A 25,102-nucleotide genomic window follows, 5' to 3' on the forward strand; every position below is an offset into this window, starting at 1 on the left:
AACCGAGGAAAACAAAAACAAACCGCGTGAACTTTGGAAATTACTCAATAACCAACTAGGCTGCAGTAAAAAACTTAAAACCAGATTCTCAAACATAAACATAAAGACGGACAACACGCTCATCACAGAAAAGCTGGATGTAGCCAATTACTTAAATAGTTTCTTCACAAACATAGCCACAACACTGGTAAACAAACTACCCTCCCACTCAGGGCATTATGGGGTAGAACACATAGTAGCTTACTACAAAAACCTAGGGGTCCACAAAGACGACTTCAAACTGGAAATGGTAACAACAGATGAGGTACTCAAAAAACTGAGCGCCCTCCAACCTAACAAGGCCACTGGCCATGACAACATCCCCTCCAAATTCCTCAGAGACTCAGCAGCCGCCATCACCCCAGTCATCACACACATAATAAACCTCTCTATAAAACAGGGACACGTCCCCAAGGACTTCAAAATTGCGAGAGTGACCCCTCTGCACAAAAAAGGCAGTAAATTAGACCCAGGCAACTACCGCCCTGTTTCTATCCTTACCTCCATCTCGAAAGTCATGGAAAAAATTGTATACGAACAGGTCGAAAAATACCTTGCGGAAAAAAATCTAATCTACGAATTCCAATCTGGCTTCAGAACATCCCACTCCACTGACACATGCCTTCTCTATTTAAACGACCACATCAAACAAGAGGTGGACGCGGGCAAATACTGCGGCATGGTCATGCTGGACCTACAAAAGGCCTTCGACACTGTCAATCACACCATTCTGATTGACAAGCTAAAAGCAATTGGTTTTGATAGTCTATCAGTGAGCTGGATGCAATCCTACCTGGAGGGGAGAGAGCAGATGGTGGAGGTAAACGGTACCCTATCCCCCCCCCTCACAGTAAACTGTGGTGTTCCACAAGGAAGCATACTAGGTCCGCTACTGTTCCTAATTTATGCAAATGACATGTCGTCAGCTTGTGACTGCAACTTGTTCCTGTTTGCGGACGACTCAGCCCTGCTGGTCTCTGACAAGAACAAATTACAGGTTGAAAAAACCCTCAGCTCAGAACTAAGCAAAATCTGCATATGGCTCGCTGATAACAAACTATCATTACACATGGGCAAAACAGAGTCCATTCTCTTCGGTTCAAATAACAAACTCAGCAAGACCGACGGCTTCTCAGTTACAGTGGGTGACAATATTGTCACAAGGAAAGAAGATATTACCTACCTGGGTTCCATCCTAGAGGCAAATCTTTCCTGTGACAAAATGGCATCCAATGTAATAAAAAAAGTCAACCAACGAACTCGTTTCTTGTACCGGATCTCCTCACTGGTAAACAAGAATACCCTGAAGACTCTAGCAGGAGCACTCATTCAAGGGTACTACGACTATGCTTGCACCTCATGGTACCAAAGCACCTCAAAGGCGCTAAAAACAAAATTACAAACATCTCAAAACAAACTGGTCAGACTACTGCTTGACCTTACTCCTAGAACCCACCTCACCCCTGCCCACTTTGACAACCTAGGATGGCTTAGAGTAGACGACAGAGTACAGCAACTTGCAATGGGCCTGGTCTACAAGATACACTACACGACCAAGGTACCCATGTACATGACTAAATACTTCCCAAAGGTCAGTGAATACCACGATCACAACACCAGAGGGAGCTCCACAAATCATGTTAAACCCAGATTCGGCTCAAACAAGGGACTAAACACGTTTCGCAATTATGCCACATCAATGTGGAACGCCCTACCCAAAGCTGTAAAGGAATGTGAATCACTACCCACTTTCAAAAACACTCTCAAAAAACACCTAAGGGAGACTGCAACTCGAAACTGGCCCCTGTAAATGTCCGAACACAACCTCCGCCAATGTACAGTAAATTACCAAGTATGGTCTTGTCAATAATCCAATGTACAGTGTTGTTTGTACAGTTGTACAGTGTCCCCCACCCACCCCTCCTACCCACCCCCCCCCCCCACCCACCCAACCACCTCCAATGTACAGTCCAATGTACAGTCCCATAATCCAATGTACAGTGTTGTTTGTACAGTTATACAGTGTCCCCCACCCACCCCTCCTACCCAACCCCCCCCCCCCCCCCCACTCCTACCCAACACCCCCCCCCCACTCCTACCCCCCCCCCCCCCCCCCCAACCACCTCCAATGTACAGTCCCACCCCCACCTACCCAATCCAATGTACAGTTTCTACGCCTAATGTATACACTCTTTTCTTTCTGGACTCTTTTTGTATCACAAATACAGTACTGTAATTGCAAATCTGGGATGTCATAAATGTATAGATGTAGCAGTACTGTCTATCTGTATGTCATGTATGTCATATATGTTACGATGAATTGGAAATGGGGGACCCTGGTGTAAACAAGACGAAAGTCTTTCTCTGGTCTGCATCCCCTTAACAATTGTATGTATTGAGCTGTACTGCACTGTACCCATTCTGCAATCTGTTAATAAAGTTTTCATTCATTCATTCATTCATACTAGACTAGGCTAAGCTAACTAGCGTTAACCGTTAGCTTAGCGTTAGCCTTGGGAAACGCTCAAAAGCGAACTCTACAACACCATCCATTCGTGATAAAATGGGGTGGGTTATATTGACAAGGCTTGACAACAGAGGTTCAAATATAACTTCATATTTATTGCTTATTTATTCATTTATATCAGCATCCAGCCTCCAGCGCCATGTTAACACTTCCTGTGTTTACATTTTCGAACGTGACATCATCACCTACGGCAAGCGTAAACGCTCAAAAGGCAAACCATAAACAGAACCCGGAACGAAACAAGACTGCAGTGTGTACGCAAACTAGAGGGGGGAGAGGGGGGGGGGGGAGTTCGCATCAGATCTCGGAACGGGCCAGAACGGAACGGAATAGAAACGAATAGGGTGAGTGAGAAAGGGCCCTAAGAGAGGAAACTGGTATCTATCTTCTTGTCTCTCTCTGGAGAACACGGTAAGCACATTTCTCAAAATGTTGGCATGTTCCTTTAACACATTGCCCGCCGGGCATTGTACCCAGTCTGCCAGCGCTATAAGTCTATGGAGTGGCTCACCTTCTTTGCAGGGCTATAACTTTTAAAATGTTATTGCTATATTGACATTACTATGGCCCATTCAACATCGATTATCTATCGTTCAGGATGTGGGAACGTTATACTTTTTCATTCATACATTCATACAAAAATACCTCTAGAATATAAGGATGTTTTTATCGTTTTCTGCAGTAATTCCTAGAACGTGAGTTATAGGCCTAAACGCATATATAGATTATCGATTGACGTTTCCCCCCTAGACACGCTATATTAAAAAATTTAACTGTATATGATCGGTATACGTTATGCTTAATCATGCGTGGAGGAAAGGGGCGGGGGTCGTTTATAATTCCCCGATAATCAGTAAATGCTTTATGTAAAGCATATATATTGATCAGATGGTTTGCAAACAAGGAAACTCACAATTGGGTTGAAAATAACGTTATATTCCTCTTACCGTGGGTCAAAGAGACTGGCGGTGAAAGATCCCAGGTATACGACGCCGATCGCCTAGGTCCATTTCCGGTTTGTATGTCGCAATAAACGCCAAAATCATATCGATTATTACATTTAGAAAGTGATCCATTATGTTCATTGTGTCTGTCGGGAGCCTTGCAACGATATCTGACGGCCGGATGAATTTAATCGACGCACAGCCCCCATATCCTGTAGGTGAGTGTAACTCGCCCGATCATCCACCAGGCGGCGGTATTGAGCCGTCGTTGCCTTCACCTGTAGGGTCCAGCTGCAGCGTTGCGGCTGTATGTATGAATTATGAATGCCATGGCGAAAAAATTAAATATTGATCTCAATAACGCTGTACAGTGAGGTCTGGCGGTCAGCGCATGGCGGGCAATAACGCTGTACAGCGTTTCCGGCGGTGGATGTGTTAAGAACACAGGTTTTACATGGAAACTCAGTTACATGACTACCTAACAGTGCAGACAGCAGGTTACAACATACGTACATTTATAACACTTTTACACACCCATAAAGAAATATCTTTTTTCTTTGGTTTCTTATTTGATTTGTGATTTGGGGGTCGCTAGGTTAAGCGGGTGCTTTGTCTAGTTTTCTGGTTGGATCAGAAGAAGTATCGTCGGGCGCCCAAGTGGCAACCCATGTAACGCGCTGCGTCGCGAAGCGGCCGACCCGGGTTCGATTCCCGGACCCGGCGTCCTTTGCCGAATGTCTCCCCCCCCCGCTCTGTCTCCCGTTCTTCCTCTCTCTCTCCCTCTACCGGACTGCCCGGTAGTACAAATGAATAAAAAATATCTACCAAAAACATAATTTAGAAAAAAAAGGGGGCGGCTACGTGGCGTAGTGGGCAAGGCGCTTGCCACGAAATCTGGAGACGCTGGGCTTGCCTGTTGGAGCCCAGCGCTCCACATTTGCTTTCAGTTTAGCTGGTCGTCCGTACTAATACACATTGGCCGTATTAGGGGGTGGGAAACTGATGGGTGGGGATCGGGCGTTGTGGACAGCGACTCCTACAGGTCGGTTGGTGCGCCTGCGCAGTAGAATCAGGAAGTGTCTGGGGCAGTGTGAGCCTCCCACGCGTTACTCCTCGCCACTGAGAGATCGAGCTGCGCAGGTGAAAAGATGCGACTGCTGTTACCTCAAGTACCGGAGGGGACTTGTGCTATGTATGACTTAGTCCACATTGCAGCCGGCTTGTGGGAGGCAAGAAACAGCGTTTGTGACAGGGGAGGGTTGAATTGGATGATACGAAAATTGGGATGGGAGAAAATATAGAAAATGGGAGAAAAAGTGGATAAAAAAAAATAAAAAATAGAAAAAAAATAAGTATCGTCATGCTCTTTATACATTGTACTTACTACTTACATACTTGTAATAATGTAACACTTGATAAGATCAGAGCAGACTGGGTAGAAGAGCTCGGGATGGATATCCCTGAGGATCCAATCGTTGGATAGGATATATGGGTCAACCTCATGTTGCTCATCTTGGCTTAATTCAATTTAAGGTTCTTCATCCAATTAATTATAGTAAGGCCAGACTGTCTTAAGATCTAAGATCTATCCTAGTGTAAACTAAATATGCAATCGTTGTCACACAGAAAAGGCTGACCTAACTCATATGTTCTGGTTTTGTATAATAAGCTGAAAAATGTCGGGGCTACTATATATATATATTTCTGAAGCATTTGATAAAGATATTCAACCTAGTGCTGAAATGGTGTAGATCCAGGGAAGGGTATATTAATGACAAATAAAAGAAAAGATGAGCTTGCCTTTGCAACTCTCCTTGCTCAGAGAGAGATTCTGTTGGAGTGGAAATCCGTACATCCACCCAAAGCTTTGGCTTGGATGAAGGGCCTGATGCTATTCTTTAAGTTAGAAAAGATAATATAGTATGAATATTTAGAGGGTCAACCCGAAAATCCCATATAGACCACCGCAACACTTCTGGTATTCTGAAATCATGGCAGAGAGAGCGGTGGGAGAAAATGAATGAATGTGGATGAGAGCCTTGCTATTAAGTGGTTGTAGCTACGGCTGTGGGGGTGCTGGAGACATGATCCAATAGACTTTTATACGACGGAGTCTCCCGAACACAGAGAGACCAATCGCAAGTCGATCGGCACTTTCTCGGCCGAGCTACTCCCGAACTCTGCATGCACAGATTGCCCACGGAGTCTAGGTTCATCAATCTGCGCATGCGTAGTTTCGGGAGTAGGTGTGGGAAAGCGACTATAGCTCAGTGGAGAAAGTCCTAAAATCGACTTGGGATTGGTCTCTCCATGTTCAGGAGACTCAGTCGTATAAAAGTCTATTGGATCATGTCTCCAGCACCTCCACAGCCATATCTGCAACCACTTAATGTCGAGGCTCTCATCCACATTCATTCATTTTCTCCCCCCGCTCTCTCCTCCGTGAGCTCAATGTAACGCGGAAGTGAAGTGGTCTATCACATGGGATTCTTTAGTATTTTATTTCAAAAGGTTTTAAGAACCTTCCAATTGTAATTGTATCCTTGATGGTTGGCCCTAACTATATATATATATATATAGTTTTCTATATAAAATGTTAACCTTCTTTTAAATATCCTTTCCTGCAGTTGATAGTTGACATGTTCCAAACAACCGTCTAACACAGACATGCTAACAGAACCTCTTAACCACAGACACGCTAACAGAACCTTATAACACAGACATGCTAACAGAACCTCTTAACCACAGACACGCTAACAGAACTTCTTAACCACAGACACGCTAACAGAACCTCTTAACCACAGACACGCTAACAGAACCTCTTAACCACAGACACGCTAACAGAACCTCTTAACCACAGACACGCTAACCAGGGGAGGAGCTAGGGGGTGGCTACCTGGGCTCAAGCCCCGGATGTATTCTGAAAAGCCCAGAATCTATTTTAAAATAAATTAAAAATAAATGATTTTTTTTTTTTTTTTTTTTTATACAATTCATCATTGTTACATGAAAATATGTTTGCACCAGATTTAGCAGAAGCTAATTTACATATGTTGTCTATCCAGCTGCTAACTGTATTCAAGTTTCAAGTTTCTTTAATAGTTGTCATACAGAAGTACAGAATACTTTTGTACAAAATGCTTCTTACTGTTGCGCTCCAGAGACTGTGCATGACAAGATAAGTATGAAATAAAAACATAGTAAAAATTAGAAGAAAAAAAAGAGGTCACAGTGTTCAGTTTAGACATATGTACAATGTTCGTAGACGTAGTTACCATACAATATACAATACTGTGCAGTGTACTAATATACAATACTATATAGTGCAAGGCATAAATGGACGAGGTGCAGTTTAGGTACAATTCACAGTAGGTGTACGAGTTGTAGTGCAAATCCTTTATCAATAAATATAAAGTGTAAGTGTGTTTGTGTGATCTAAAGTGTGGAGAGTGGGTGCTGCAGTGTGTTGTTTGTTTGAGTGAGTGTGTGTGTGCGTGTGGGTGTGTGTGCTGTGTGCATTTGATGGTTGTTGCATAGTGATTATTGTTCGTTTAGCGATTATTGTTCGTTTAGCAGCCTGATGGCCTGGGGATAGAAGCTCCTTCTGAGTCTTTCTGTGCTCGCCATAAGACTCCGGTATCGCTTGCCTGACGGCAGCAGTTCAAAGAGGCAGTTGTTCGGGTGGCTAGAGTCCTTAATAATTCTCTTAGCCTTCCCCTTGCACCGCTTGTTGTAAATGTTCTGGAGGGTGGGAAGCCCCCCTCTAATTGTGCGTTCGGCTGAACGTGTCACTCTTTGTAGTCTGCTACGGTCTTGTGCAGTGCTATTCCCAAACCAGGAGGTGATGTTGCCGGTCAGGATGCTCTCTATTGTACATGAGTAGAAGTTCCTAAGGATCTTCTGACTGACTTGGAACTTCCTTAGGCGCCTGAGGAAGTAGAGGCGTTGTCGTGCCTTCTTCACAACACTGTCAATGTGTGTGGTCCATGTCAAGTCCTCGGATATGTGGGCTCCGAGGTACTTGAAACTGTTCACTCTCTCAACTGGTGCCCCGTCGATGCTGAGGGGGCTGTAGTCCTTGACCCCCGACCTCCTGAAGTCCACAATCATCTCTTTTGTTTTGCTGACGTTCAGGGAGAGGCAGTTCTCCTGACACCACTGTGACAGGTTCTCTACCTCTTCCAGGTAGGCCCTTTCGTCGTTGGCAGAGATCAGGCCCACCACTACTGTGTCATCAGCAAATTTGATGATGGTGTTGTTGTTCCGCTGTGCTACGCAGTCATGTGTGTACAGGGAGTAGAGGAGGGGGCTCAGAACACAGCCCTGGGGGGCCCCTATGTTGAGCGTGATGGATGAGGAGGTGCAGTTGCCGGCTCTTACCACCTGGGGTCTGCCCGTCAGGAAGTCCAGGACCCACTGGCACAGGTCATAGTTCAAGCCCAGGTCCCTGAGCTTGGCTATGAGTTTGGAGGGGACTATGGTATTGAATGCTGAGCTGTAGTCGATGAACAGCATTCTCACATAGTTCCCCTTCCTCTTGTCCAGATGTGATGCTGCTGTGTGCAGCACATGGGCTATGGCGTCCTCCGTGGACCTGTTGGGGCGATATGCAAATTGCAGAGGGTCCAGGTTGATGGGGAGGGAGGAACAGATGTAGCCCTTCACTAGCTTCTCAAAGCACTTCATGGCTATGGAGGTGAGGGCTACAGGGCGGTAGTCGTTGAGGCAAGCGGGCGTAGATTTTTTGGGTACAGGGATGATGGTGGACTTCTTCAGACAGGTGGGGATGACGGCCTGTTCCAAGGACAGGTTGAAGATGTCAGTGAATACCGGGGCCAGTTGGTCGGCACAGACTTTTAGGACGCGGCCGGGGATGCCGTCCGGTCCTGCTGCCTTCCTGATATCCACTTTTTTAAAGATCCGTCTCACCTCATGCTCTGTTACCCTGAACACTGAGTCTCCATCAGCAGACCCCCCCCCCCCCATTGCCGTGGTTTGTAGGCTGGTGTTGTTATTCACAGCCTCAAACCTCGCATAGAAGGAGTTGAGATCATTTGCTAAGGAGATGTCACTGTTCAGTTTGAGGGGGGTTCCTTTGTAGTCTGTCATTGTTCTGAGGCCCTGCCACATGCCTCTAGAGTCAGCCTGTTCAAACTGAAGTTCAACTTTATCCCTGTAACGCCGTTTTGCCTCTATTACTGCTCTCCTGACGTTGTATCTTGCCATCTTGTGTTCTTCCATGTTGCCTGTCACCAGCCCGGTGTTGTATGCTGATGTGCGCACTTTCAGAGCCTCACGGACGGATTTGTCTACCCAGGGCTTTTGGTTTGGGTAGATATTAATTTTGGTGGTGGGGATTATTACTTCTACCTGAGTACAGACATAGTCAATCACCGTTTCGGTGTATTCGTTAATATTGGCTGTGTTATCACGGAGTACACTCCATTCTGTGCTTCCCAGCACTGCTTGGAGTGACTCTACTGACGTCACGGTCCAACGCTTAACCTCTCGCGAGACCACCGGCGTTCGCTTGAGACACTGTTTGTACTTAGGCAAAAGAAAAATTGCGGCGTGATCGCTTTTACCGAATGGACTAAGAGCCTGTGACTTGTACCCATTCTTAAATTGCGAGTATACATGGTCTAATATGTTCTCGCCTCTGGTGGGACAGGTCACATGCTGATAGAAATTCGGCAGCACCTTTTTAAGACGCGCGCTGTTGAAATCCCCCAAGACCAAAATGGCCGCGTCAACGTTAGCTGCCTGGAGTTTGTTTACCTCGTCGTGAAGTTTTGAAAGTGCGACCTCAGTGTTCGCGTGTGGTGGAATGTACACTGTATTTGAGTGAGTTAAGTCTTGGTGTTATGGTAGACTCAGACCTAAGCTTTAAATCACAATCAACGAGTTGACAAAAACTTAATTCTTCCACCTTAGAAACATAGCTAAAGTACGGCCATTTATAAATCAAAAGGACGCTGAAAACCAGATCCATGCCTTTATCTCAAGCCAACTCGACTACTGTAATGCACTCCTTACCGGCCTCCCGAAAAAATACGATGATAACTATTTTATAGCAATGCACTATTGCATTATTTTATTCTATTTTACTAACTATTTTATTGCACTGCACTATTTTATTTTGTATCAGTGAATCATAGACGCCTGGCCATAAGTGCATTCGGAGCATCTCTGCTCTCCCACTATTGAACTTGGGGGAGCAAAGGTATGATCTTGCTCCACCACTTTTTGATTATATGAAAAATATGATATATCCCCCCCCAATATATAAATCTAACCATAACTATGTTATGGTTAACTGAGTTTTATAGTGAAAAGAGCAGCTTTATTGGTCAAGATTGAAGGCTCTATATTGCAGGAAATTGCACGTACAGGTTCATTAAATTAAAAAAAAAACTGTCGTGGAGGGGGTCGTGCCAGGACCCCTCCAAACCACCCCTTGCCTGCCCAATTTTTTTTTTCTTTATTTTTTTTTTATTAATTTAATTTAATTAAAAAGGGGGCCCATCTGGGCTAAGCCCCGGATCTCCTACAATCCTAAATCCGCCCCTGACGCTAACAGAACCTCTTAACCACAAACACGCTAACAGAACCTCTTAACCACAGACACGCTAACAGAACCTCATAACCACAGACACGCTAACAGAACCTCTTAAGCACAGACATGCTAACAGAACGCACTGACTTCCACTAGCAGTGCTAACAATTTCTACTTCTGATAACTCAAAAACCAAATCACTGGTGCCAGTCCTTTTGGGATGGATTAAAAAGACTGTCTGTTTGTGACAAATCCGATAGTAGTGTGTACATATTAATGAATTCATTCATTCTCTCTCTCAGGTCCTGTCGTGGATCCATCCAGAGACTCAGGCCACTATAGTACGTAGCAGTCAGCCACTAGTCGGCCCCTCGGACCGCCGCTGTAAAGAAGACGAACGCTACCTCCAGACCATCATGGACGCCAACGCACAGTCCCACAAGCTCACCATCTTCGACGCTCGACAGAGCAGCGTGGCGGACACCAACAAGGTAATGTCTAATGTAATATACACCAACAAGGTAATGTATCATGTAATATACACCAACAAGGTAATGTCTAATGTAATATACACCAACAAGGTAATGTCTAATGTAATATACAGCAACAAGGTCATGTCTAATGTAATATACACCAACAAGGTAATGTCTAATGTAATATACACCAACAAGGTAATGTATCATGTAATATACACCAACAAGGTAATGTCTAATGTAATATACACCAACAAGGTAATGTCTAATGTAATATACAGCAACAAGGTCATGTCTAATGTAATATACAGCAACAAGGTAATGTATAATGTAATATACAGCAACAAGGTAATGTCTAATGTAATATACACCAACAAGGTAATGTCTAATGTAATATACACCAACAAGGTAATGTATAATGTAATATACACCAACAAGGTCATGTATAATGTAATATACACCAACAAGGTAATGTATAATGTAATATACACCAACAAGGTAATGTCTAATGTAATATACACCAACAAGGCAATGTCTAATGTAATATACACCAACAAGGCAATGTCTAATGTAATATACACCAACAAGGCAATGTCTAATGTAATATACAGCAACAAGGTCATGTCTAATGTAATATACACCAACAAGGTAATGTCTAATGTAATATACACCAACAAGGTCATGTATAATGTAATATACACCAACAAGGTCATGTATAATGTAATATACACCAACAAGGTAATGTCTAATGTAATATACACCAACAAGGTAATGTCTAATGTAATATACACCAACAAGGTCATGTCTAATGTAATATACACCAACAAGGTAATGTCTAATGTAATATACACCAACAAGGTAATTGTTGCAAAGGGTCAGATTAAACTGAATATATATTTGTATCGTTTGATATACCTTGTATATTATTTGTATATATACACGGAATATCCCTTTACCTGTGTACAAACCAGAGTAATATTCGCTCTCCTATTAGACAGCGACCCCAGGCGCCAACGACCAAGCCCCCAACGGCAAGTTCAAAGGCAACTCCGGGCATGTCGGTACATGCCCAGAGTCTGCGTAGTAATACGAGACAAGAACTGAGGTTGGCACTAGATAATCACCTTACGTATAAATACGGCGCAGGTATAAACAGCAGTAGTCTTACCAAAACCTTAATGCCTTCACCACGAGTCAACGTGCAGTGAAGTGAGCAACCTTGCATCTAAATAGAGCATTGAGAACTGCGTGCGAATAGAATGCTAAAGTGTCAGAGTTTAACGCAGTAACGTTGAGTTCGACTTAATCTAATGTGAAGTAATAGTCGATCATTTATAGTGTATCGTGCGGCTACAGTTCTTCAGTGACCAGCATTACCACCGGTTCGTCGTGTATTTAGCTAGTGCACTTATCCAGGCTGTGCGGCCTAAATCCGTGCCCACACCCGAGGAGTCCTAGGCGAGAACCGTTGGATATGTACACAGGAGAATCTACACCGGCGATTGCAGAACCATTTCTGGTTGGATTATATTGCTTTGGGACCGTGACCACCGGAGAAGAGCACCGTTGATTCCACTGTCGTTTGGGATCTAACCTCGTGAGGATCATCACTCGGGCCCGCCTCTTGGAAGGGGCTGGCTGGCTGTCGTCAATGCTATCGAGCATATTGGATTACAACTGTTGCTTTGTCTGCTGATCAAGGGAGTACATGCACCGGCTCGTGTATCTGGAGCCTCGTTATTCCTCGTTGACCCAGACTTTGTACCCGAACATTCCTCTACCCTTTCCGGCCTTACACCCCGGAGGGAACCCCCCAGTGTCTCCAGCTGGTACCGGTGTGGCCCATATAATTGCTATACCACAGGTGGCGTCAGCTTAGACCCATCCTAGTATTCCTACTATTCTCATTGACTTATGCTCTTGACTGACTTTACGTATGTTCTTCGCCATACAAGCGCGAGCCTAATTCTCAATCTGTAACCTAACGTTGCTTAATAATAATAAATAACCCTCCAATAGAACTTTATGTGTCAATGCCGTATTCTTGTGTGGGTGTTCATCATATATATTCATGTACTGTATGGCCAGTAATTAAAGTACATAACTAGTAGTGGTTTAATATATCACAATCTTTAATACAGTCAGGGTATTGTAACCCCTCAGTTACAATTGGTCCTTCGAGCCGGAGGGTATCAGTGTAATATTTAATATAATATTAATATTAACCATGGCCAGCGGTGAACACTCCCCAAGCGGCTCTCCCAAGCTAGAACGCCCGCAGCGCAAACGTCAACCACCTCCCTATCTGGAGGAATACGCTGTCGTTCTACTACCTAGCTTATCTAAACAGACGTTAAATACGGATAAAGCGGATAGTCAAAGCATGTCAAATCCTATCGACCAGGCGACCCTGCCAGTAGAGACCCCAGTGGGTTCTAACGAAACTGACCAAGCTCACGGGGGGGACCAGGTGGGACATGACATGACTATACCTCCAGACAACGTCAACGGGATAGTCCCCGGAGAGCTCCAGGATAAAGAAAGCGCTCCAGGGACAGAACCCGACACACGACCAGAAGAGAAGCGCGCCCAGGAGATGGACCTCGGGGCGCGCCAGGAGAACAGATCTCCAACGAGCACTGTCAGAAGCCGATCACCTCCGTCAGTGTCATCCCCCAGCGAGGCGGACCAGATACTGGCGCAAGCCTTCATCGCCACCCTGACAGCCTCCACCGAACGTGATCGACTTCAAGCAAAGACGCTTAGTGAGCGCGAACACTCCGCCACGGAAAGAGAGCGCCTCCACGCGCAACTCCAAGCGCAAGCCCTTAGTGAGCGCGAACACTCTACCATGGAAAGAGAGCGCCTTCAGGCTCAACAGACGAGCGAGCGCGAACAATCTGCAGCGGAACGAGAGCGCCTTCACGCGCAACTCCAAGCGCAAGCCCTTAGTGAACGCGAACACTCTGCAACCGAGCGAGAGCGCTTCCAGGCGCAACAAAGGAGTGAAGACGACCGCATAAGACTGGAGGAGAGACGCCTTCAGACGGAAGAGAACATTGAAAGAGACCGCACCAATGCACAGCGCAACGCCGCCAATGCACAGCGCGACGCCGCCAATGCCCAGCGCGAAGCAGAGCGCGACGCCGCCCATGCCCAGCGCGAAGCAGAGCGCGACCGGCTGCAGGCGCAGATGATAGAACAATTGATTGCCAGGGCGACACCCCCCCTCTCCGCACGGAGCTCCCGGAGATCATCACAACAAGGGTCCAGGGCACCCTCCCCTACCCGACCAAGCGACCCGGGACCCGGCCAACAGAAGGATCCTGTCTACGTCTCCAAACCCCCTCCCCGACCGGTCCATACGAGACCCAGCCACCGGGAAGAACCGGCCTACGTCGCCGAGAGACTGAATAGAAGACTTCAGGACCTAGAAGAGGAAGAGGAAGAGGAGGAAAGTCAAGCCCACCAGCAGCAACGTACTCTGGACCAGGAGGCCCAGTACAGCCCAGACTTCAGCCCCGAATCACTGCACTACAAACCCCCGACTCAACTCACGGGTGAGTTTGACGTACAGTCAGCACCGAGGAACAGCACCTGGGTACCCGGCCTCTGGTACCCATCAAGTACCAACCCACGACAACACGTACGGGGAGACTCGCCCAGGAGGCCTCTTCCCCTACGCTCACCAATGTGCCAGCCATCCATGGCATCGTACCTTGGCACACCGACGTTCCCAGACTTTACGCACGAGGACAGAGCACAGTACACGGAATTACGGATGTGCTTGGAGACTATGATGTCCGACGTCCCCGATGAGTCGTACAAATATGCCATCCTCCTCAAGCATCTCAAGGTGCCCAGAGCGCATAATATAGCGCTGGCATATTCCAACTCAAGCACCCCATACTCCGCGGCTCTAGTGGCCCTCGACCAGCGCTATGGACGCATATGGGACTACGTGATACAAGAAATAAGAGATATCGACCGCCTCCCCCCAGCCAAAGACAATCGAGCATTGGATGACCTCTATATCAAGGTACAATCCCTGGTAGGGATGCTGGGGTCCCAAAAGGAGAAAGGGAGATATGAACTATATGCTAACTCTAATGTGGAACGAATATTGGAGAAGCTCCCTCCAGCCCGCCAAGAGCGCTTTCGGCGGCAGAGAGACCACCGTGATCCCGACGGTCCCGAGCCATCCCTCCTAGACCTGGCCGCCTTCCTCGCAAGGGAAGTCAGCAGCCTACGACTGGACACGTTCGTGTGGAGTGGACCAAGCCCAAGAGATGGACCTCGGAGATCTAATGATAACCGCCGGTCAGTGACCGTTATGCACCAGGCCGAGTCAGTGCCGCAGCACAAGAACCATAGCACCCCCCCGACGAAGGGGAAGTGGAAGATTGTATGCCAGTACTGTGAAAAGGAACATTGGCTGTCTCAATGTGACACTTTCAAGAAGATGACCGCTGACGAGGTGAGTCAGTGGATCAAAGCCAACCGCCGCTGCTTCCGCTGCGCGCGCAGCCATATGGCAGCCGAGTGCCGTTTAAAGAAGAAATGCAGCAAGTGCGACGGCGCCCACTTGGATGTCCTACATGACAGCAACAAGAAGAAACTCGTACCCCCAAGCAGCTCGAGAGTGAGCGTCATGTATATCGACCCTGCGAAGAGCGGGAGCTCCCGAGTGCTCTTGAAAGTGGTCCGAGTGATATTAAGCTACAAGGACAAGGTCATGGACACTTACGCCGTCCTAGACGATGGGTCAGAAAAGACTCTCCTCCTCGCATCCGCTGCAGCCCGGCTGGGTCTGCGGGGGAGCGAAGAAACAATGACAATCCGTACTATTAGAAGAGACCTGAAGACCATAAAGGGTGAAAATGTCTCCTTCCCGATAGCAGCAGTCGGGCAGCCCGAGAAGCAGTATAGGATTACTAACGCCTTCACCAGCCAAGACATAGGCCTGTCACAGTACACCTACCCCATCCCAAAGCTGATGGAAAAATACGTGCACCTACGTCAACTACCTATACCGCTCATCGACGGCGCCACCCCGACCCTGCTCATAGGATCCGACCACGCACACCTCATCGTCCCAACGGACCGGGTCCACATCGGGCCCAGAGGCTGTCCAGCAGCGGTCGAGACCCGCCTAGGTTGGACACTACAAGGCCCCCTCTCCGGGTCTTCCAACCGACCAGCAGCCACTCGCTGCCTCCACTCAAGAATAAAAGAAGAAGACACCACCCTCTTACAGCACGTCGAGAGGCTATGGACATTAGACGCGATGCCCTTTAAGAATGAAAAGAAACTTGTTCGATCAAAGGAAGACACTTATGCCATAACCCTCCTCGAGCAGAGGACAAAGAGAGTCGAGGTCAATGGAGTGATGAGATACGCAACTCCACTCTTGAGGCGAGAGGGTATGCCCACCCTCCACGCCTCAAAAGAAGCGACAGAGCGATATCTACTGAACACCGAGCGGCGTCTAGCCAAAGACCCCACTCAAGCCACTGTGTACCGCGCTGAGATTGACAAGCTAATCACAGCGGGACACATAAAGAAAATTGACATTCAAGAGGCCGACCAGACGATCGAATCATGGTACGTGCCCCACCACAAGGTCCACCACAACGGCAAGGATCGCATTGTATTCAACTGCAGCTACCAGATCGGACTACAGAATCTGAATAAAGAACTCTTGCCCGGCCCAACACTCGGCCCCTCTCTACTAGGCGTGTTACTACGCTTCCGCCAAGACAAGGTGGCCATCAGCGGCGACATCAAAGGGATGTTCCTGCAGGTGCGACTAGTGGAAGAGGACAAGCCCTTGCTGCGGTTCCTATGGAGAGAGAGGATCGGGGACAAGCAACCATCCATCTACCAATGGGAGGTCCTCCCCTTCGGTACCACATGCAGCCCATGCTGTGCTACGTTCGCACTGCAAAAACATGTCATAGAAGACCCTGAAGCTGACGAGGAGGTCAGACAAAGTGTAGAGAGGAGTTTCTACGTGGACAACTGTCTGCAAAGCGTCTCGACGCCAGAAGAAGCCGAAGCCCTCCTACTCAAGCTCCGCGCCTCACTGATCAAAGGCGGCTTTGATCTCCGGCAGTGGGCCAGCAGTGACCCTCAAGTACTTCGCAGCCTCTCCCCAGAGACAAAGGCAGCAAGCAGCGAGACCTGGATGGCGACCATCCCAGGTGAAGCACAAGAAATGACATTAGGACTAGTCTGGCGCTTCAAAACAGACTCGCTCCATTACAGATACACACCCCTGACCACGGAGCAGGGAGGGTCGACCCCTCTACCGACCACCAGACGGAGCGTATACAGAACACTCGCAAGGCAATACGACCCGCTGGGGTGTATCCTACCTTACACCACCAGGGCGAAAATGATTGTACGAGAGCTGTGGGACAAGGAACAGGGCTGGGACGACCCCATACCCGACCACCTCGCTTCCACCTGGAGAGAGTGGGAGAGAGAACTCAACTCGCTCCAAAATGTGAATATACGCCGAAGCTACTTCCCACCCACAGTGCGGCTGGAGACGTGCCAGATGGACCTGCACGTCTTCAGCGACGCCTCAGAAGTGGCCTACGGCTCGGTGGCTTACTTGCAGGCCCGAGAGGAGGGAGGAGAAATACACACAGCCTTCATCCTGGCTCGCTCAAGGATAGCCCCCCGCAAGCAACAATCGATCCCGCGTCTAGAGCTCTGCGCAGCTCTGGTAGGCGCGCAACTCGCCACGTTAATCCAACGTGAACTCACCATCCCGGTGCAAAGAACAATCTTGTGGTCAGACTCCATGACCGTACTAACATGGATCCAGTCCGATTCGTGTAGATACAAGGTCTTCGTGGGAGTCAGAATCACAGAGATCCAAGACTTAACAGAATCAGCGTGCTGGAGGTACGTGGACACGAAACAGAACCCAGCAGATGTCATCACACGGGGGATGTCCCTAGATGACCTCACACGTCACAATATCTACAGTGACGGTCCTGAGTTCCTCAAGCTCCCGGAAGAAGAGTGGCCTAACCCCACCCCTCGGGAGGCTAGTCAAGAAGAGGCAGAGATCAATAAATCTATGTTCTGTGGGTTGACGCACACACCAGTCCCCACTGACCCTAACATAGACGACTGCCTCACCTTTGAGAGTGCGCAGTTAAAGACATTCCTGTGGCACCACCCTGAGGTTCCCCCCACTACCGACATCAACGCAGCTAACTACGAAGAAGCAGAACTCCTTCTGCTACAGCGAGCCCAAAGAGACTCGTTCCCCGACGAGCTAGACTGCCTGCAGGGATCAAAGCCAGTCCCGTCAGACAGCAGACTGCTCCACTTGGCCCCCGAGCGTGACACCCATGGCCTCATCAGGGTGGGTGGTCGTCTGAGACGGGCCCCGGACTTAACGGATGACGTCAAGTTTCCTATAGTCCTCAACAGCCGACACAAGGTCACCGAGCTCATCATAAAGAAATACGACGAGGATGTGCACCACGCTGGGGCAGAGAGAGTCTTCGCTGAGATCCGACGTCGCTATTGGATACTGCAAGGAAGAGAAGCAGTACGACGCTTCCAGCGGACCTGTCTAGACTGTCGCAAGTGGCGAGCACAGCCCAGTATACCCATGATGGCAGACCTGCCTCCCTGTCGCCTCCGACTCGGCGACAAGCCCTTTCACTCCACCGGCATGGACTGCTTCGGCCCGCTTTACGTGAAGAAAGGAAGAGGGACGGAGAAGAGGTGGGGCATTGTATTCAAATGCATGACCACCCGAGCAATACACATAGAACTCCTTCCGACCATGAGTACGGACTCATTCCTCATGGCCTTCCGGAGATTCACAGCGCGAAAAGGAAAACAGTCTATATTGTTGTCTGATCACGGGACAAACTTCAAAGGCGGAGAAAGAGAGCTGAGAGAGAGCTTCCAAGCCATGGGCCCAGAACTTAAGACCCACCTCGCTCCCTCTCAGATCGACTTCCAGTTTAACCCCCCGAACGCCCCTCACTTCGGGGGAACCTGGGAAAGAGAAGTACGTTCCATAAAGACAGCTCTGTACGCCGTGCTTGGGGCCCAGACCGTGGCTGAAGAAGTCCTCACGACAGTCCTCACAGAGATCGAGGGAGTATTGAACTCAAAGCCCCTCGGTTACGTCTCAAGTGATGTAGCAGATGTCGACCCAGTCACCCCCAACACTCTCTTGATGGGGCGGCTGGACCCCGCGCTCCCACAGACGGTGTACAGACCCGAAGAAGCGAACGGCCGAAGAATGTGGAGATACAGTCAAGTATTGGCTGACAAGTTTTGGAACAGTTTCCTCCTCCACTACCTACCGTCTCTACAAACCCGCCGGAAATGGGTAAAAGATAGAGACAACTTAACAGAGGACACAGTCGTTATGATCGTAGACCAGTCACTACCCCGAGCTATGTGGCCGGCCGGCCGCGTAAGCAAAGTGATCACTGGTGCCGACGGAAAGGTCAGAGCGGCAGAAGTTATTGCCCAGGGACGGACATACACCCGACCCGTGGCGAGGCTGATAGAGTTGCCAAGGCTCCCTGACTCCCTTGATGACGATCATGACCCACTGACTTTGTAGATTGCCCTACTCCCCACAACAGACATTGAGTAGTTGACAGGACTATTAATCTGCCTTCGCTTTAACTAATTAGGTGCGGACTAATTAGGAGGCGGCTGTTGCAAAGGGTCAGATTAAACTGAATATATATTTGTATCGTTTGATATACCTTGTATATTATTTGTATATATACACGGAATATCCCTTTACCTGTGTACAAACCAGAGTAATATTCGCTCTCCTATTGGACAGCGACCCCAGGCGCCAACGACCAAGCCCCCAACGGCAAGTTCAAAGGCAACTCCGGGCATGTCGGTACATGCCCAGAGTCTGCGTAGTAATACGAGACAAGAACTGAGGTTGGCACTAGATAATCACCTTACGTATAAATACGGCGCAGGTGTAAACAGCAGTAGTCTTACCAAAACCTTAATGCCTTCACCACGAGTCAACGTGCAGTGAAGTGAGCAACCTTGCATCTAAATAGAGCATTGAGAACCGCGTGCGAATAGAATGCTAAAGTGTCAGAGTTTAACGCAGTAACGTTGAGTTCGACTTAATCTAATGTGAAGTAATAGTCGATCATTTATAGTGTATCGTGCGGCTACAGTTCTTCAGTGACCAGCATTACCACCGGTTCGTCGTGTATTTAGCTAGTGCACTTATCCAGGCTGTGCGGCCTAAATCCGTGCCCACACCCGAGGAGTCCTAGGCGAGAACCGTTGGATATGTACACAGGAGAATCTACACCGGCGATTGCAGAACCATTTCTGGTTGGATTATATTGCTTTGGGACCGTGACCACCGGAGAAGAGCACCGTTGATTCCACTGTCGTTTGGGATCTAACCTCGTGAGGATCATCACTCGGGCCCGCCTCTTGGAAGGGGCTGGCTGGCTGTCGTCAATGCTATCGAGCATATTGGATTACAACTGTTGCTTTGTCTGCTGATCAAGGGAGTACATGCACCGGCTCCTGTATCTGGAGCCTCGTTATTCCTCGTTGACCCAGACTTTGTACCCGAACATTCCTCTACCCTTTCCGGCCTTACACCCCGGAGGGAACCCCCCAGTGTCTCCAGCTGGTACCGGTGTGGCCCATATAATTGCTATACCACAGGTGGCGTCAGCTTAGACCCATCCTAGTATTCCTACTATTCTCATTGACTTATGCTCTTGACTGACTTTACGTATGTTCTTCGCCATACAAGCGCGAGCCTAATTCTCAATCTGTAACCTAACGTTGCTTAATAATAATAAATAACCCTCCAATAGAACTTTATGTGTCAATGCCGTATTCTTGTGTGGGTGTTCATCATATATATTCATGTACTGTATGGCCAGTAATTAAAGTACATAACTAGTAGTGGTTTAATATATCACAATCTTTAATACAGTCAGGGTATTGTAACCCCTCAGTTACAGTAATGTATAATGTAATATACACCAACAAGGTCATGTATAATGTAATATACACCAACAAGGTAATGTATAATGTAATATACACCAACAAGGTAATGTCTAATGTAATATACACCAACAAGGCAATGTCTAATGTAATATACACCAACAAGGTCATGTATAATGTAATATACACCAACAAGGTAATGTATCATGTAATATACACCAACAAGGTAATGTCTAATGTAATATACACCAACAAGGTAATGTAATATACACCAACAAGGTCATGTATAATGTAATATACACCAACAAGGTAATGTATAATGTAATATACACCAACAAGGTCATGTATAATGTAATATACAGCAACAAGGTAATGTCTAATGTAATATACAGCAACAAGGTAATGTATAATGTAATATACACCAACAAGGTAATGTCTAATGTAATATACACCAACAAGGTAATGTCTAATGTAATATACACCAACAAGGTCATGTATAATGTAATATACAGCAACAAGGTAATGTCTAATGTAATATACAGCAACAAGGTAATGTATAATGTAATATACACCAACAAGGTAATGTCTAATGTAATATACACCAACAAGGCAATGTCTAATGTAATATACACCAACAAGGTCATGTATAATATAATATACACCAACAAGGTAATGTATCATGTAATATACACCAACAAGGTAATGTCTAATGTAATATACAGCAACAAGGTAATGTATAATGTAATATACAGCAACAAGGTCATGTATAATGTAATATACACCAACAAGGTGGACCAGGTGTAGAGTCTGGACCAGGGGTAGAGTCTGGACCAGGGGTAGAGAGTCTGGACCAGGGGTAGAGAGGACCAGGGGTGGAGTCTGGACCAGGGGTAGAGAGTCTGGACCAGGGGTAGAGTCTGGACCAGGGGTAGAGTCTGGACCAGGGGTAGAGAGTCTGGACCAGGGGTAGAGTCTGGACCAGGGGTAGAGAGTCTGGACCAGGGGTAGAGAGTCTGGACCAGGGGTAGAGAGTCTGGACCAGGGGTAGAGAGGACCAGGGGTGGAGAGGACCAGGGGTGGAGTCTGGACCAGGGGTAGAGAGTCTGGACCAGGGGTAGAGAGTCTGGACCAGGGGTAGAGAGGACCAGGGGTGGAGTCTGGACCAGGGGTAGAGTCTGGACCAGGGGTAGAGTCTGGACCAGGGGTAGAGAGTCTGGACCAGTGGTAGAGTCTGGACCAGGGGTAGAGAGTCTGGACCAGGGGTAGAGAGTCTGGACCAGGGGTAGAGAGTCTGGACCAGGGGTAGAGAGTCTGGACCAGGGGTAGAGAGTCTGGACCAGGGGTAGAGAGTCTGGACCAGGGGTGGAGTCTGGACCAGGGGTAGAGAGTCTGGACCAGGGGTAGAGAGTCTGGACCAGGGGTAGAGAGTCTGGACCAGGGGTAGAGTCTGGACCAGGGGTAAAGAGTCTGGACCAGGGGTAGAGAGTCTGGACCAGGGGTAGAGAGGACCAGGGGTGGAGTCTGGACCAGGGGTAGAGAGTCTGGACCAGGGGTAGAGAGTCTGGACCAGGGGTAGAGAGTCTGGACCAGGGGTAGAGAGTCTGGACCAGGGGTAGTGTCTGGACCAAGGGTAGAGTCTGGACCAGGGGTAGAGTCTGGACCAGGGGTAGAGTCTGGACCAGGGGTAGAGTCTGGACCAGGGGTAGAGAGTCTGGACCAGGGGTAGAGTCTGGACCAGGGGTAGAGAGTCTGGACCAGGGGTAGAGTCTGGACCAGGGGTAGAGTCTGGACCAGGGGTAGAGTCTGGACCAGGGGTAGAGAGTCTGGACCAGGGGTAGAGTCTGGACCAGGGGTAGAGTCTGGGCCAAGGGTAGAGTCTGGACCAGGGGTAGAGAGTCTGGACCAGGGGTAGAGTCTGGACCAGGGGTAGAGAGTCTGGACCAGGGGTAGAGAGTCTGGACCAGGGGTAGAGAGTCTGGACCAGGGGTAGAGAGTCTGGACCAGGGGTAGAGAGTCTGGACCAGGGGTGGAGAGGACCAGGGGTAGAGAGTCTGGACCAGGGGTGGAGTCTGGACCAGGGGTAGAGAGTCTGGACCAGGGGTAGAGAGTCTGGACCAGGGGTAGAGTCTGGACCAGGGGTAGAGAGTCTGGACCAGGGGTAGAGTCTGGACCAGGGGTAGAGAGTCTGGACCAGGGGTAGAGAGTCTGGACCAGGGGTAGAGTCTGGACCAGGGGTAGAGTCTGGACCAGGGGTAGAGTCTGGACCAGGGGTAGAGAGTCTGGACCAGTGGTAGAGTCTGGACCAGGGGTAGAGAGTCTGGACCAGGGGTAGAGAGTCTGGACCAGGGGTAGAGAGTCTGGACCAGGGGTATAGAGTCTGGACCAGGGGTAGAGAGTCTGGACCAGGGGTAGAGAGTCTGGACCAGGGGTAGAGTCTGGACCAGGGGTAGAGAGTCTGGACCAGGGGTAGAGAGTCTGGACCAGGGGTGGAGTCTGGACCAGGGGTAGAGAGTCTGGACCAGGGGTAGAGAGTCTGGACCAGGGGTAGAGAGTCTGGACCAGGGGTAGAGAGTCTGGACCAGGGGTAGAGAGTCTGGACCAGGGGTAGAGAGTCTGGACCAGGGGTAGAGAGTCTGGACCAGGGGTAGTGTCTGGACCAAGGGTAGAGTCTGGACCAGGGGTAGAGTCTGGACCAGGGGTAGAGTCTGGACCAGGGGTAGAGTCTGGACCAGGGGTAGAGTCTGGACCAGGGGTAGAGTCTGGACCAGGGGGCATCTATTTCTCTTTGGGGGCCACATGATAAAGCCATGATGTTGTCGAGGGACACAAATTCTGTCGTGTCTTAACCTGTAATTCTATCATCAGATTAGAATTGGATTATAGAAAACATATGTTGCACTTCTTCTTCAGCATTTATGATATTGAAAGTCGCTGCAAACAGTTATTAAAGTGGTTTGATTTGTTACACCGTGGAACAGAGCCACACGATATGTACTTCAAATAAGTTGTTTACATTATTTGAGATGATTAGAAATGACTTGAGACATGATACTTGCCTGCCACCTAGTGATTAGAAATGGAAGACTTGAGTTGAATGAACTGGCTTTACAATATAATGTATTATGTTTATATTTCTCAAGGGATTAACGATTCATTGTTGCCATAAAGTGCATTAGTCATTATGATAAAGTATTTTAGATTACAGCAAGATCTCTGTGATACAAATTGCAATCCATGGGTACTAGTTTTGCCAATTTACTCGATGGGAGGAATCAAGAGGAGGTATTCTTGTCACAACTGCAGAAAAGGCACAATGTGCATTTTTAACATGTTCTCAGTGTTGGGACAACTCCTCATTCTGTAAAAACAATGCAAAACACAGGAAAAGGTTATTTTCACAATAGGTCCCTTTTAACAAAAGTATTTTAAGCCACACCACAGTATGCAAATAAAGGTTTTAAGACTTTTAACCATCCACAACAGAATACAACAGTCCTCCTGTATTTCCTACGCTAGATTGTTCTCTCAGACTGACAGTATATCTTGTTTTTTGAACGCCAGTGTATTACTACACACTTGGGCCTGTTAACATATGTATCACGCAGCCTATCGGCTAGATCAGCTGTAGCTGTATTACTACACACTGGGGCCTGTTTACATATGTATCACGCAGCCTATCGGCTAGATCAGCTGTAGCTGTATTACTACACACTGGGGCCTGTTTACATATGTATCACGCAGCCTATCGGCTAGATCAGCTGTAGCTGTATTACTACACACTTGGGCCTGTTAACATATGTATCACGCAGCCTATCGGCTAGATCAGCTGTAGCTGTATTACTACACACTGGGGCCTGTTTACATATGTATCACGCAGCCTATCGGCTAGATCAGCTGTAGCTGTATTACTACACACTGGGGCCTGTTTACATATGTATCACGCAGCCTATCGGCTAGATCAGCTGTAGCTGTATTACTACACACTGGGGCCTGTTAACATATGTATCACGCAGCCTATCGGCTAGATCAGCTGTAGCTGTATTACTACACACTGGGGCCTGTTTACATATGTATCACGCAGCCTATCGGCTAGATCAGCTGTAGCTGTATTACTAGTTTCAAGTTTCTTTAATAGTTGTCATACAGAAGTACAGAATACTTTCATACAAAATGCTTCTTACTGTTACGCTCCAGAGACTGTGCTAGACAAGATAGTATCAAATAACATAGTATAGCATGTAATTTAGAAGAAGAAAATGAGGTCACAGTGTTTGGTATAGACATATGTACAATGTTCTGAGTTACCATATAATATACAATACTATGCAGTGTACTAATGTACAGTACTATATAGTGCAAAGCAGAAATGGGATGAGGTACAATTTAGGTACAATTTACAGTAAGGTGTACGAGTTGTAGTGCAATCCTTCATCAATAAATATAAAGTGTGGGGAGTGGGTGCTACAGTGTGTTTGTTTAAAGTGGGTGTGTGCTATAAGTGTGTGGAGTGGGTGCTACAGTGTGTTTGTTTAAAGTGAGTGTGTGCGTGTGGATGTGTGTGCCATGT

The 25,102-nt window shown here is 47.7% G+C and overlaps 1 protein-coding gene across 4 annotated transcripts in view; it reads left to right on the forward strand.

The window, feature by feature from the left end:
• mtmr1a (myotubularin related protein 1a) overlaps positions 1–25,102 on the forward strand; it is a 367,207-nt gene that overhangs the window by 309,654 nt on the left and 32,451 nt on the right. For all 4 annotated transcript variants that reach the window (XM_084312594.1, XM_084312595.1, XM_084312596.1 and 1 more), the window contains one exon: positions 10,369–10,557. In XM_084312594.1, coding sequence (XP_084168720.1) covers positions 10,369–10,557 — 189 coding nt within the window. The remainder of the gene's footprint in view (positions 1–10,368; positions 10,558–25,102) is intronic.

The sequence above is a fragment of the Notolepis coatsorum genome (assembly GCF_963971535.1).
Source record: "Notolepis coatsorum genome assembly, chromosome: 4".
Lineage (NCBI taxonomy): Eukaryota > Metazoa > Chordata > Actinopteri > Aulopiformes > Paralepididae > Notolepis > Notolepis coatsorum.